At 51.4% G+C, this 15,551-nt stretch overlaps 1 protein-coding gene across 16 annotated transcripts in view; it reads left to right on the forward strand.

Annotated features, from left to right (window-relative positions):
* Window positions 1-541: 541 nt before the first annotated feature.
* FGFR2 (fibroblast growth factor receptor 2) overlaps window positions 542-15,551 on the forward strand; it is a 102,277-nt gene continuing 87,267 nt past the window's right edge. For 7 of the 16 annotated variants that reach the window (XM_059173000.1, XM_059173002.1, XM_059173007.1 and 4 more), the window contains exons 1-2: window positions 543-988; window positions 4,935-5,226. In XM_059173000.1, coding sequence (XP_059028983.1) covers window positions 5,058-5,226 — 169 coding nt within the window. In that variant the 5' untranslated portion in view covers window positions 543-988; window positions 4,935-5,057. Of the gene's footprint in view, window positions 989-2,481; window positions 2,630-4,934; window positions 5,227-15,551 lie in introns of those variants that run through there. The other 9 variants (XM_059172998.1, XM_059173001.1, XM_059173006.1 and 6 more) reach the window with 3 other exon arrangements.

Below are 15,551 nucleotides of genomic sequence, written 5' to 3' on the forward strand. Positions count from 1 at the left end.
GAATAGGACTTTCTGCGGGGCGTTGGGGCCAGGAAAAAAATAACCTGCTCAGCGTGTCCTGCCCAGAGGAGGACCTCCAGAGATGCTGGTTTCTTCCCTCACCGCGGCTGTTTTGCAGGACAGAGAAGTGCAATGTCCTGCAGACCTTCTCATCCACAAGTTTCAGTTGCATTAACCCCCCCCCCCCCCCCCCACCGCCCCGCCGCCCCCACCGCGCAGCCGGCAGGCAGGTCGTCATTTGTTTTCTGCCTGGAACTGAAACAACCAACGCGATCAGCCGGCGCGCCGTCGGTCTGGGTCCCCGGGGAAGGAGGGGGCGGTGGCGCGGGGCGAGGCCGTCGCCGCACCTCTCGGGGCCGGCGGTGGCCGCGGTCTCGGGCGGTTCGCGGGCGTCGGGAGCCGCGCCGAGTCGGGGCGGCCGGGCGCGCGGCGCTGATTGGCAGAGCGGGCGCCGCCGTCCAGGAAACGGCTCGGGTTTCAGCGGGGGCGTGACCCGCGGGGAGGGGGCGGCGGCGGCGGCGGCGGCGGCGGCGGAGAGCGCAGCCGAGAGCCGAGCGGGCGGGCGGCGGGTGCGGAGCGGGCGAGCGAGCGAGCGCGGCCGCCACAAAGCTCGGGCGCCGCGGGGTCTGCGCGCGGCGTAGCTGGCCTGGCGCGGCGACTCTTCCCGGGCTGGCGGGGCCCGGGCGCCCCGAGGCCGCGGCTTTCCAGGGCGCCCCGAGCGTTCGCAAGTTGCGAGCAAAGTTTGGGGGAGGAGACGCCGAGCCTGAGTCCTTTCTTCCTCTCGCTCCCCAAACCCGAGGGCAGCCGGCGGGCGTCATGCCCGCGCTCCTCCGCAGCCTGGGCTGCGCCTGAAGCCTCGGAGCCTGGGCGCAGGCAGGACCCGAGGACCGCTCGGTTTCGGAGTTTGCCCCGAGTTCGTCGCTTGCTGCATCCCGACTCGCGCCGGGCGCGGGGACAGACCGGCGGCCGAGGAGCGTTGCCATTCAAGGTAATCGCCGCGTCGGGTGCCTCGGGGAGCCTCGCCCGCCGGGGAAGCTGGCGCCGCGGGAGCGCGGGACGCCGGGTGCACCGTCCCCCGAGCGGAGGGCGCGGGGGACTGGCACCGTGGAGCCTGTTCCCCCTCCTCCCTCTTTGGCTGCGTAGGTGATGGGGGAGCCGGGTGCGTGCTGACCGCGGCCCCTCGGGAAGGTCGGCCTCTACTTACACCCCATCCAGATGCTGACATCTGCCTTTGGCGCTGACACCCCCTCCCTGTCAAACTCCGGCCGGCGCCGTTCCACGGGCCGGCGCGATCCTCCGACCCCAGGGCGGTCAGGCGAGTGGCGGGGCTACCTCGCTGGTGGTTCGACCCCGCGGGTCCGGGGTTCGGAGGGGCATCGTCGGGGTGCCTCATTCCGGGGTCTGGGGGGCGCTCGCCTGTCCCATCCAGGCCGGGGGTGGGCGGATGGAGACCCTTCCCGGGGAGGGAGCCGCTGGATGGGACCGGCGCCCTCTCCATATAGGGCTGGCTATGCTCGGGGGGTGGCACCTTGGGTGGGTAGGCCGCTGGGGTTCCCCGGTTTCAGTAACCGGCGCCCCTCTCCCGCTGCCGCCGTCGGTGCTGGAGGGAGCGCCCCGCGCCTGGGGCTAGGGGGCGAACTGGACCGACTTTTCCTAGCTCGCCGCCTGCTCAGCCGGCAGCAGCCCGGGGGTGTCGAAAGCGCCGGCGAGTTCTAACTTGCGCGCCCATTCTTTCAGCGCCGGGGCCGCGCCGGGGAGTCAGCCGAGGGCCCTGCCAGGCGCTGGCTCCCACCCTCGCGGCCACAGGGCCAGGCTTCGGGGTCCCGGCCGGGCGCGCCGAGTCGCCGCCGCTTCCTTCGAAGCTCCGCTCCCGCCAGACCCTTCTCCGGGCCTGCCTTCCTCCGGCCCAATTCAATAAAACCTGCCCTTAAAAGCAAACCTGCTTTCACACTCGGGGCACCCATTATGTGTTTGGTGTGAAACGCTATCAACATTTAAAACCCCATTGTCCCCCTGGTCCCAAATCCCTGTAAATCTTCCACTGGCCGCGACTCATTTTCATCTGAAAAGCCTGTTTAGTTTGAATAGAAAAGCAATCAGGCGCCCCTCTCCCTCTCCCTGGAATGTCAATTAAAATGCAGATTTCTCTGAGCTCTTTAGCGCCCCAAGAAGGGGGAGAAAAACAGGATATTCCAGGCAAGCAAAAAGAAATGCTACAATGGAACTGGGGCTGGTGGTGCTCAGGAGTTCCCCAAAGCGGCGGCAAGTTCTCACTGGCTTGCTAACATTTACCAGGGCATGGATTGTCGTCCTGGATCAGCCTGTATTTTGTGTTTTTTGAGATTTCTGTATGTTGAAGAATCTCTTCTCCATTCCCCCTTCCCTCACCCGCCCAGATTTGACCCCTGATAGCTCCCTCCATTACTCAGCTCAGAAGACAAGGAGAACAGTGGGGAGGCTTTGAGCTCACTGATAGGTCTGCCCCCTGGGGGGACCCAGGCATCCCAACCTTGCCTGGCACTGTTGACTTTCCTGATGTAGAATCCACCAGAAACAAAGCACCCAAGTGCTCAGCATGGGTTAGGCGGCCGAGGACAGATAAGCGCTCAGTGATAGAAGCTCCGTTAAGGTAGGACTGTGTTGGTTTGTCTTCTTGGAGTGTAGGGGGGGTTGGGGAGTATTTTGGTTAATTGAGCTCAGCATGAACCTGGCATAGGGGCCACTCGCCAGCCAGGCTCCCTTGCTTGTCAGTTTGCCCGTCTATGGGGGCAGGCTTGTGTCCAGGTGAAAACGGACCAGGGGAGCGGGTGGCCACGGAGAGCCGTCCATCATAGGGAGGGTGACAACTCCTCCCTGGGCCCAGGCTGAGAAGAGAGTTCCCTTTCAAGGGGAAAAATAAACACGCTGGGGCTTTCACTGAGGCTCAGACTCCAGGAAGGATTATGGTATTGAAGGCAGGAAGCCGGGATTGTGGCCGCCAGAAGCCTGCTGGGCCTGTGTTCCCAACACCGAGCCTCGGGACCTAATTATCCTGCCTAGGAGGTCCCTCCACACTTGTGTCCACTCTGGTGAGGAGCTGTGCAGACCTGCTGCCTTAGGCCTCCGCCTTCCAGAGATTCGGGCAGGGGGTGGCCTGGGGCCTCGAGCTGGTAATGGCTAAAATTCGAGTTTCTCCTGCAAGCCGATGGGATGAATGAATGGTGTGAGATTTAGCTGGTTTAGGTCACTGGCCTGTTTTCTCTGCTTGCAGCAAAGGAGGCCCCTCTGCGCCGGGACAGGTGTGTGATGAGGCCAGGGAAGCAGCCCAGGATGAAATCTCCTGCTAGGATTTAAGATTGTTTAATGAAGTTGTATCAGAGGCAGAACATTCCCATGCATTCTGGAAATGCTTAGTAAATCGATGAGAATGCTTGTGTACTTTCCTCCCACACGTGTGTAGAAATAGATACGGAGTTATCTTTTGAGGCTCTTAACTTCAAGAGGAAAGAAAATTGAGGGGGGGGGGGGACATCCTTCAAGCAAGCCTAAAATAGAAGGTGTGCTCACAGGCACACGCTTTTCCTTGCTTTTGCCCTGAATCACACCGTTTCATATGTGCTTTCTTTTGAAGCGGAGGTTTTCTTCTTTCCTTCCCAGGAACTAGTGCAGCATTCTCTTTTCCCATTTTAATCCTTAGTCAAGGCTAGCAGGAACAGTTTTTCTGATGTAGCTTTGGAGAGACTCAGGCAATGTTGAAGTCTTACATGGCAGTATTTGGAAACATCGAGTTGGCATGCCAAAAATCCAGGCTTTGGAGATTTTTATATTAAAGTTCTCACCCTTACACTCCTCCCCGCCCCCCCCCCAAAGTGAGGTTCGTTTGTTTCACCCAATCTGTGATTGTTTCAAATGTTCTCAAGTTTGTATATTTCGGTTGTGCACTTAGTCATGGAGGATAATGAATGCACTTAAAGTTATTTGGAATAGTTAAGCTTGGACAATTCTCTTTGCTTTTGGGTCACATGGGTGCCCAGACCAATGAGTGGAGCACCCTCTGTAATTTTTGAAGTCTTAACTAATAGGTTAGCCTATTGGAAGTTATTGGCCCGATCACATACCAGGGCAGTAATTTGCACATCACCTTCGTTCTTAATAAACACCTGCCTTCGCAGCCCCTCCCTTCCGTCACGAACCCGTGTGGGCTGAAGACAGTTACCGGGGCGGCGGGGGGGGGGGGCTGTTGCGCGTAGTGGCAGTGGAGGGGGATTCAGGCTTTGAATGTATTGGCGGCTCCGTTCATTCTCCTGTAAGTGGCTGCTTGGTGAAAGATGGAAATACATTTCCGTATTGGAAAATGAATCCTGACAAGTGTAAACTGGTGGGGGCTTTCTGGTCGCCTTCCTGGGGTTCCCTTTATTTTGCTGGTCTCCTTTCTGGTCCAGTGCTACAGGGAGCCTGGGGCCAGCCACTCTGCTGCAGCCCCCGCAGAAATTCTGCACGTAGACACCTCCACCGTCCAGCTGTCTGAAGCCCCGTTGGCCTAAGAGAAGTTAACAAGGCGGGTTCTGCCAACCCGAGCACTGGTTAACTTGCTTTTGTAGTTGCCCTTGAAACTAAGGTCGTGTTTTGAGGGCTGCAGAGGTGACAGTGGATGGCAGAAGAGAGTGCGCCTTGCCTAACCCGAGTGGCCGCCGGGAGCTGTGTCCTGGAGCTACTCCTTCATCTCCGTTTTTTAAAAGTCTGCTTTCTTTCGATCAGCCCGACATGGCCCGCGGGGCACCGGTCTGGCGGGAGCACCTGGGACCCTGAGGCGTGCGGCCCAGGCGTTTGCAGATAATGCCGAGGAACTGCTGGCACCCGTCCGAAGAGGCTGAGACACTGTTGTAGCCCACTTGGGTTTGCACCCGTTGGCCCTGGGGAGGATTTCACTGACTCGCCGACTCTGTCTCCCCTAGAGGCTGCAGCAGCTGCGGGAGCAGCGGCCAGACCGGCAGAGGCTGCGGGAGCACCTCGGCTCCGGAGCCCACCGCAGGCTGGAGGCGTTGCTGGCAGTCCATGCTCGCAGGCGACGTGTGCAGATGGGAGTGACGTCCACATGGAGATATGGAAGAGGACGGGGGATTGGCACCGCCGCAGCCATGGTCAGCTGGGCCCGCTTCGGCTGCCTGGTCGCGGTCACCATGGCAACCGTGTCCCTGGCCCGGCCCTCCTTCAATTTCGTGGAGGATACCACATTAGAGCCGGAAGGTAAGTTGTTTCCTCTCACCCTTCAGGTCACCAAGTTTGTTTGGAGATGTGTCTGGGGAAGTGGCCCTGAGGTCAAGGCCTGCATTGTAAGTGAGTCTTTAAGAGCAAGGCGCATGGGCTCTCTGCTCCCCGGCAGGTCAGAGATTGGCAACTCCCACCTCCCCCAAAGTCAGAGATGGCGGGAGACGCTTCCTTGCTGTGACACTGTGGTCAGAAGGGTCCAGTTTGGTGGCTTCTCGGTGTGTGCGTCTGTTTTCCTGCGCGGGCTGAGGGAGGCAGCCGGCCCTTCCCCTTTCTCCCCCGCCCCGGGGAGCTGTGGGAGGGGGACGTCTAGGTGAAGGCCATCTAGAGCCTTCCCGGCAGGAGCAGTCTTACTGGAGGGAGAGTCTTGCTTCGGATGTAAAGAACTGGCTATTTTCTGACAAAAGGAGCCGCAAAGGGAGATTGCCAACATCTGAAATGCTGACATTTTATTTTCATTGTCTAAGGAGAAAAAGAAGCTTCTGGAGCTCACAGAGATGCTTGATGGTTAAGTTTTTTTTTTTTTTTTTAAAGCCACTGTAAGTCCTAATACCTCAGCAATACGTCACAGAAGCTGCAAATTCTGTTTGAGGTGAATTTGTAAGTGATGGTACCTGCGTGTCTCCCACATCTGTGACAACTTCCAGGTCGACCAGGCCACACACTGGTGTTTCAGCTTTGGAAATTGAATTCTCAAGGGAGAAAGCCAGTTGCGAACACTAAGTGGGAGCGAATTACTCAGCCGGGCAGGTCTGGAACCTCTTTCCTGGGTCTTTCCGAGACGACAGTAGCCAAGCCCTCACTTGGGGCGGCATTGAAATCTGTCATCAGCCGAGAATATTGGTAGCTGACTTATTTTTCGAGTGGTAATCCGAGAATAAAATGGCAGATCCCAGCACTCATCGCCACTTAATGAACCTGTTTGCTGAGAGCCCACCTGGTGCTTGCTTCGCTTTGGGGGCCTGCCGGGGTCCTGAGTGGTCTGGGGTCAGTTCAGCTGTTCTGGAAAAGCACCCGGGGCCACAGGCTGGCCGAGGACAGAGAGCCTGGTCAGGACAACACGGGGCGGAGGGCTGCATTCCTGCCTGAGGTGACCGCACTGAGAGAGGGGCTCCCAGTGGGACCCTCATGGAGGGATAGGAAAGAGCAACGGCTTTTCTAAAACGGCCCTGATTTTACCCAGAGCAGTCGCGCTCTGCCCAGATGCTGTGTCTCACACAGAGGCACAGAGGCCTCGTGAGAACAGGTGCGGTGACGTCACAGTAGCTTCTCGGGGAGAGGAGTCTGGCAAGAGTCTGTGTCTGTGGCACTTACAGGCTCTAGCTACGGTGATGAGGGGACAGCCTCCTTGTGACCTGTGCTGGAACGTAAGCACACGTGTGATTTGCAAAGGCAGTACCTTTCTGCGGGGCTTAAAGGGAGAGAAAAAGGTCCTGCTTTCTGAACGTCAGGGCTGTACTTCTTTAATTTTGCTAATAATTAAAATCGATGTGTTTCCTAATTGCTGGTTTTCCCTTGAGTACGAGGCTCAGCACGCAGCCAGGCAGCTGAGCCAGGATTTCCCACCCGATGTGCCCGGAATGGCCCAGGTTAGGAAGAAACTGTCATTTTTCATTTCGATTCTCAGGGCAGCATATTCTTGGGAGTTTATCTCAGCAGAAAGTGTAAAACGGTCCTGGAGGACTTCTTTTCTCCTCCTTAATTACTGAGGAAAGTTTAAAATATGCAGGAAGAATGAGGTGGGGGAGAGAGGGGCAGAAACCATGGACAGCGATAAAATGCCCCCAAAGGTTCTTTGTGTAAAAATTTGTCGCCAACAATGGGAGTATTGTTGAAAGCAGGTCTTCCCAACCAGGGATCTGGGGCTGTTCTTGGGGGTTGGGGGTGGGGTGGTTCGCCAGTTCCCCCAAATTATAGGAAATACTTCGCCAAAGATGTTTGATGCATTTTTCTGGGCTCACAGCTTCTGTGAAGTTTGTGTCCAGGGTTGTGAGACGTTTTAAATGGAAGGCGCAGACCCGCAGAGGACTGGCTTTGGGAAAGCATGGGAACCCCCGCCCCTCTGTTTTCCTTCCTGCCCTCCCATGGTTTGATAAGGTGACCTTGAAAGGTCTTCATTAACGTTGTGTATGTTAACGTCGTCAGGAGGCTTCTGGTTCCTTACGTTAAGAGATCACCAGGACGTTTCAGCATCCCTGGGAGCAGAGTGTGGACAGTGTGTGGCCTGGTGTCTGCGGGTGACCCAGGACATGTCAGCCTCCTTGTGGCCCGAGAGATGGGCTCACGTGTCTGCTCTGTCCTGTGTGGGCTGGTCCTGCCAGTTGCCATAATGTCAGGAATCGTGGAGGCTCTTGGGGACAGTTGGGAAGAAAGTCACTCTGTCATGGAGAAGGCCCTTTGTGACTCCAGGCAGCCGTGTTTGCTTTCTGGAGCATCTGGGCTGCCCTGGTCTGTCCTGGTCTGTCAGTACCATGTCGGCAACCGATTTGAGTTCTTCCATTGCAGGTAGTTTTGCTTTAGGGTCAGAGGTTATTAGGAAGGTTATCTAATTCTAGATGAAAAAAGAGTTAGCTGGAAGCCAGTCGACTGACTGGGACAGCTCTAGTTTAGGCCATGGAGCCAGTCCCAGCCTGTCCCCTGTGGTTAGTGTGACTATACCTTTGGTTAATATAAGTTTAAGCTTAACCTTTTATTGCACCAGACCCCACCTTGGAAGACTTTCCGGTTTGTTAATTCGGAGGCTGAGATTAGATGAGGTCTGTTAGGCTGGACTGGAGGAAATCGCACCCAGGGAAAAAAGCGAGTGAGTTCCAGCAAGGAGCCTGAGCCCTAAGACGGGAGGATCCTTTGTACAACATGATCCTTTATCATCGTATCCTATCGTCCATCACGGGCCATTTGTCTTCTGGACACGATGAAGTAGAAACAAACAGTAGGGTTGGATCTACTCAGCTGGCTTGAGCAGCAAATAATCTCTAGGAGATTTTAGTTAATATCCCTGATTAAAAAAGAATATTTCCAGTGGGTCATTCATTGTTGTGGAGGAATGGCTGAAGGCTATAAATTCAGTTATTGATGCAAGGGGGGGGGCAGTCCTCAATGCCAAGTCCTGTTCTGTTCATTAATATTCCCATTATTTAAAGTAGAGTCAAGCTTGATTATCCCGGGGAGGAGGTGGCTCTTTCGAGTTCTTGTCACCTACTCTGGTTAATTAAGTCATTGTTGACATTAATGATATCTTTGTTTACAGCAGCCCAGTAGGAGCTAAAATAAAAGGGCTTTTCCAACCCCAAACCCCTAATTACTTTCCCACCCTCCAGAAAGTGTGATTCTGGAGAGCAACAACCTGGGAAGAATGTAGTTTTTCTTTTCTTTTTTTTTTTAAAACCAGGTTTTTTTGGCCACCTTCTAAGAGGTGATGCTGTCCTGGACTGATGTGAGTTGGTCCAAAACTCAGTAGCAGAGTGGGCGAGTGTAGGACGCACATGGAGAACTTTCGAAGTTCAGATTTTTCCAGCATGGTTTAAGTTCTTTATTAGAAGTGTTGCAGATGCCACAACGCCAGCCACACGCATTTAATTGCAAGTTAAAAGAAGAGAAAAAAAAGAATGTGTCCGCATACCAAGAGTGATTGATTTAAAATAATCTTCTGTTTTGTATTATCTGCGTCTTTGTTCCTCAATGCAAGTGTTAATATTCAAGAGTCCACTGGACCTGGAGAGTTAGCTCAGGAACAAGGACTTAACTCTGGGTCAGTTAAACCAAATGCAGGCTTATGCAGTTAAACACACAATAAAGTACACACTCTTTATTAGTATATAAAGTATTTCACAATTCAGAGACAGAGAACTATGCTTAATATTACTTTGAGAGTGACAATTTGGCAAGCTGAGTTTCTATACTCGCTCACTCTGATCCAGATTCAGTGTGTGTGTGTGTGTGTGTGTGTTCTGCCCGTTTATTCTAACCAGCCAGAACACTTTGAGTACCTACTATGGGATGAACTCCCTGGCGAGAAGCCAGAAGCGTTTCTTTCCAAGTCCTTCTGACCCAGCTGAGGGTGAGAATTCAGATAACCAGAACAATCCAGCAGGTGATGTTTCCAGTATGAGACGGAAGGGCGTTGAGTCAGACAGAGTCCTGTTCCCTGTTCATATTCTCCATAAAATGTATCCAGTAGCCTTGCAACCTGACGTCTTGTTTGGATGTTGACTTATCCAGGGTAATTGTTAAAAGGCTACCACCCCAGGGGCGCCTGGTGGCTCAGTGGGTTAAGCCTCTGCCTTCGGCTCAGGTCATGATCTCAGGGTCCTGGGATCGAGCCCCACATTGGGCTCTCTGCTCGGCGGGGAGCCTGCTTCTCCCCTCTCTCTCTGCCTGCCTCTCTGCCTACTTGTGATCTCTTTTTCTCCGTCAAATAAATAAATAAAATCTTTAAAAAAAAAAAAAAAAAAAGGCTACCACCCTTTCTCAGCACAGTCTGGCCTGATTTTCCATTTCCATGGAAGCTGCCTGATTTTAGTCTTTCAGGGAGAATGTGGGGAATCAGGTTTTGGCCCCAGGCAGGAAGTAAAACTGGTGTGCTACTTGCCACGGTCCTGACTGGAGTCCTACTATGGTGACTTGGCTCGGTAGGCAACTCCGAAATTCTTTGGGGAAGTGTTTCAGGTGATCCCACAAATGATTCTGATGCAGGGCGTTTTCTGCTGCTGTACAGAAATTCCTGTGATCTTTATTATTTGTTTTCCTTGAGGAGGGTTGACTTTAGCCTTGGGTTTTTCTTTTCTTCTTCTTCTTTTTTTTTTTTTTATGATTTTATTTATTTGTCAGAGAGAGAGTGAACAGAAGCGGGAGGCGGGTAGCTGCAGGTAGAGGGAGAAGCAGGCTCCCCGCTGAGCAGGGAGCCCGATGTGGGACTCGATCCCAGGACCCTGGGATCATGCCCTGAGCGTCCCATGGCTCTGTATTCCTTTTTATCCATTTGCAGTGTCCACTTACTGAGGTTTAGCAGTGGCTGTGTTTTTTTCAGCTTTAATGGCATGGCTTGAAGCTGCTCATCATGCCTTTGCCTCAAGGCCTCTGACCTGCCCTCTCAGTGAGTTTCTTTTAACTGATGGTGACTACGTTAGAGGCTGTATGTGGCTGAACAGTGAGCCTGACGTAGGGGCTGAAACTTTGGCCTTAGCTGAAGGGGGGTGAGGGGAGTCTTGGTAATCATCCTTCAGCATCGTCATATCCAAGATGAGTAAATGCCTAAGAACACAGCCTGGACTTGTTAGAGGCTCTTGGACTTGAGATTTTAGTATTTTTATTTATCTTATTATTTTCCTATGTAAGTTCTGTTCCCGTCGTGGGGCTTGGACTCATGACGCTGAGATCAAGAGTCACATGCTCTACAGACTGAGCCCACTAAGGGCCCCGGACATGAGATTTTAAAGCTCGGTAAAACTCGTGTTCCATTTTGGGGCAACTCTTTTTTATCTTCCTGTGGAGGCTTGAGGCTTTCTGGCTGCTGTAGAGTCTCCACAAAATGGCCTCTTCCTTCTGCTTACCCAGGTAACCTGGAGTGACCCAGCTGGTTTAGCTCTGGCCTTCTTGAATTAGGGAATGTGTAAAGAAGGAGGTAGGGAAGGGAGCCTGAGGCCAGGCTCTTTAATGAGTCTGGTTGAACAAGCTGTTGGCCTCTTTGCTATAATGATCCTGTGTGTCTTGGAGATGCCTTCTGGAATGAACAAAGGTTACACTTTTCCCAAGTGTTTTTTTTTTTTCCTTTTCTCTACCCCTTCCTTGCTCTGATTTGTGACTACCTCCCACTTTTTAAAAAAATGTTTTATTTATTTATTTGATAGAGAGAGAGATCACAGGTAGGCAGAGAGGCAGAGGCTGGGGAAGCAGGCTCCCTGCTGAGCAAAGAGCCCAATGTGGGCCCCGATCCCAGGACCCTGAGACCATGACCTGAGCAGAAGGCAGAGACCTAACCCACTGAGCCACTCAGGTGCCCCCGTGACTACCCCTTTTAACAGGACATGATAGAGAACCCAAAATGGGTTTCACTGGGCTTCATTTATGTAACTTCAAGCTTTTACCTCTTCTATATTCGTGCAAAAGGGTATTTAATTCTCTGGACAGACTGGCTGCCCTTGGAGAGAGTATGTTATGTAAAATGGGCATGCTGTAGGTTTTCGGTGATTATGGTTTTGGGAAACTTGCACCAGGACGGAGTTGTAAGATGTTGGGTGTGAACTGTTGTCATTTATTCCACTTTGGAATACATAAGTAATTACGCCCCGTTCTGGATTTTTGCCACTTCATGGGAATATTGTAAATTTCAGATTCTTTTTGTACTGAGTCAGGGACCTAGGCTGTGACATATTCTTTCCTTTAACCCCTTGTTCAGCTAAAGAACGGTAAATTCTAAGTCCTGTACGAATGGAATACATATATGAAATTTCAGGTTACAGTGAATATGTTTTATGAGGAGGTCAAAAAACCAACGTATAGGAAAGTTCTGATATATTCAGGATGAGGACAAGGTACATATTTATTTGTTTGACTTATGTATCACATTCTCTGGAAAGAAGGAAACTCAGGCCTGACCTCTGACACCGAGAAGTCCTATATGAATTGTCATATTTCTTTTCTTTTTTTTTTTTTTTTGTCATATTTATTTTCTAACACCAGAGCTCCTGCTTTGTGGTACTAGGGTCTCTCTTTTCCACATGATTGTTCACTGTTAAGGATTTCCATACATGACCAGGTGCCAGGTGTCCTGCTTTAAGAATATGTAGACATCATGAAGGCCGTCTTGGCCTGTTGGGTGCAGAGCAGGGTGGAGAGGGGCCTTAGAGTGAAAATAAGGGTCATTGCAGCTCCTAAAGTTTTGGATTTAGCCTTTTTTGAAAACCCTGAAGCTTCAGATTCTCAGTTGATGGTGAGATTGCCTCATAGGAGTGTGGCTGGCGGTGTTCAAGGGCTTCCTCTTTGTTCGCCAAAGCTTCCTGGGTTTCCGCCAAAACGTGTTGCATTCTTAGCTGACAGGAGGTAGGTGTACAATTGAATTTGGATCCTAAATGTTCTTAATGTTTCAAAGTTAATATCACTCAAATCTTTAAAGACCAAAAAGCCCCTCTAAAATTAACTTAAAATTTTCATCTATTCCCCCCCTCCCATAGAAACGAATAAAATACTGAATGGCCTATGTTGTGTTTTCTGGAGACAGAAGGAACTTAGCCTTGGGAGTTCGGCAAGTCAGGCTTGAATCACTCTCCTCTACCTTCTGGGGCTGTGACCTTGGATAAGATAGATAATCTCTCCGAGCCTCCCTTTATCTAAAACGGGGCTGATAATGTCTCCGGGAAAGGGGGTAATATGAAGATTAAATGCAAATGGAGGTAGAGCCCTTACTGGAGTTCTTGGCCTAGGAGAGGTGCTCAGTAAATGCTACTTTTCTCTCTACCCATCCCTACTTCTTGTATATGTAAAAATCTGATAAAGGATTTTTAAACATTTTTCAATTTTTTATTTTTTAAAGTTAGGCCAGTGGAAGTAGAGGGAGAGAATCTTTTTTTTTTTTTTTTTAAGATTTTATTTATTTATTTGACAGAGAGAGAACACAAGTAGGCAGAGAGGCAGGCAGAGAGAGAGAGAGAGAGAGGAGGAAGCAGGCTCCCTGCTGAGCAGAGAGCCTGATGCGGGACTCGATCCCAGGACCCTGAGATCATGACCTGAGCCGAAGGCAGCGGCTTAACCCACTGAGCAACCCAGGCGCCCCTGGAGGGAGAGAATCTTAAGCAAGCTCCTTGCCCAGCACGGAGCCGGATGATTTGGGGATTGATCTCATGACCCTGAGATCATGACCCTGAAATCAGGACCTGAGCCGAGACCAAGAGTCAGACGGTTAACATCTGACTGAGCCACCCAGGCAACTCGGTAGAGGATTTAAAACCAATATTTCAGGTATATTTACCCTACCACGTATAACGATAAATCTTCTGATGAGAGGCATTTACGTTAATTAAAATAGAATGGGTGCTCTAAGCTATCCGACCCTTTTTATTTATTTATTTTTTATTTTATTTTATTTTTTTTTTCTTTTAAAGATTTTATTTATTTGACAGAGAGAGATCACAAGTAGGCAGAGAGGCAGGCAGAGAGAGAGGAGGAAGCAGGCACCCTGCTGAGCAGAGAGCCCGATGTGGGACTCGATCCCAGGACCCTGAGATCATGACCTGAGCTGAAGGCAGCGGCTTAACCCACTGAGCCACCCAGGCACCCCCCGACCCTTTTTATTTTTGTACGGTCTTTCCAAGTCTGGACTTCAGGAGTGTGCTCTGATCACCTTGCTGGTTGTAGTCCAGATGGTTCAGGGTTGACCTGTTTTTCCCCATTGAATATATGGGTGGCAGCTCTGCAGTCATGGTGGGACACACACTTCGTGGAGAGCCGTATATTTGGGCAAGGAAAGAGTTTTTCTTTTTCTTGTTGGAGGCTTTCAAAGGGTTGTCATCAGGCCCTGTGAAGAATGGTGGAGACCGGGGGTGGAGGTTGGGAGCGGGGTTGGGGTGTAGCAGGCTCTGCTTCTGTCCGGGCCATAGTATGTTACGGACATCCCGGCCAAGTCTGCCCAGTGATTTCCCCTGGGCAGCCTGCTGGGCTTTCCTTGGGGCTCAAGTAGTTAGGCTTCCAGAATTTAGGGAAGGGAGGGAAATTGTGAGGGGACACACATGACTGAGGGCACGGTGCTGAGCAGTCCTTAGCATGTTATACCCTTGTGGGGTCACTTGATAGGACCATTGGAAGTGAGAGGGGGAGGGGTCAAGATGGGTGGATGGGGTCATATTCTTTAGCCCATTCCTTGAGAGGATGTGGACGAAGATGGTACCAGGAGCTCATTACCATTTACTAAGTGCCTGCCATGTGTTAGATATGGTGCTACAACATACCTTGACCTGTATTATCTCTATCTAATCTTCCCCTTCCCCCCCATTAATTGAGATACGATAGCATAGAGCATTGTGTAAGTGTAGGGTATATAGCACGATGATTTGACTTATTTATATTATGAAATGATTATCGTAGTAACTTTAATATCCATTTTCTCCTATAGATGCAAATATAAATATAAATATATGTATGGGTCTCCTTGTGATGAGAGCTCTTAGGATATATTCCCTCAACAACTGTCCCGTACACGACACCGCGGTAGTAATTGTAGCCCTCCTACTGTGAGTTACATGCCTGGTCCTTGTTTATGTACAAATGGAAGTTTGTCCCTTAGGACCACCTTCCTCTGGTTCCGCTCTCCTGCCATCTCTAATCTTAAGGACCCAGCTGATCCCAGGTGTTCCGCGTTGTCCCATTTTATGGAGGAGACTCTTGGCTGAGGCTCTTGGAGATGAAATGTTTCATCCAAGTTAGCATTCCTCCAGTTTAGCGTTGGCCCAGGCGTTTGGGTGAATTTATTGGTATGACAAAGATGTATCAGTTGATTCCTTCTCTTTCCTGAGTGGGAGGGTATTTTGTGGAATACTGTGCCGGCCCCTCGTTCTTTCCTAAATCTGTCATTGGACTCTTAAACATGTAAGGATGCTGCTGGGTGATTCTCTCTTCCCCACATCGCCACACCTATTTTCCTAAAGCTCCATGAAGAGAAGTCATGGGCAATAAAACCACTCCAAGAATGACCCCTTTGTGTTTCTTCTAGAATGGCCTTTGGCAGTATGTAGCGTATTAGTAAGGAGCTAACCCTTCTGCTCATTAGGGAGATGCTGTGAGTCCCAGTGAGCGACCCAGGCTCAGTCACCCAGCAGGTGTCTAGGCAGGTAGGGATGGCTGGCCTGGTATTTGCCCATTTTCTGGCAGTTTGCTCTGGCACCACGAAATGTTTGCCTTGTTGGTTGTCACTCTGATAGCATGTCAAGCTTTCCCTCAGCATGTCTGATTTTCCGTGGGGTCAAGACCCACCCGCACAGACCAGTGTGCCTGGGGGTCCTGCCGCCTGTGGTCATGGCAATGACAGATGCCATAGAAATGAGAGATACCTGGCCCTTATGATGTCAGAGACCAGAGAAGAAAAAAAATAGTGGGGAAGGAAAAAAATTAAAGAATGAAAGGTCAGGGGCGCCGGAGTGCCTCAGTGGGTTAAAGCCTCTGCCTTCGGCTCAGGTCATGATCCCAGGTCCTGGGATCAAGCCCCACATCGGGCTCTCTGCTTGGCGGGGAGCCTGCTTCCTCCTCTCTCTCTGCCTCTGCCTGCCTCTCTGCTTACTTGTGATCTCTGTCTGTCAAATAAATAAATTAAAAAA

This window comes from Mustela lutreola, chromosome 4, assembly GCF_030435805.1.
Source record: "Mustela lutreola isolate mMusLut2 chromosome 4, mMusLut2.pri, whole genome shotgun sequence".
Classification (NCBI taxonomy): Eukaryota; Metazoa; Chordata; class Mammalia; order Carnivora; family Mustelidae; genus Mustela; species Mustela lutreola.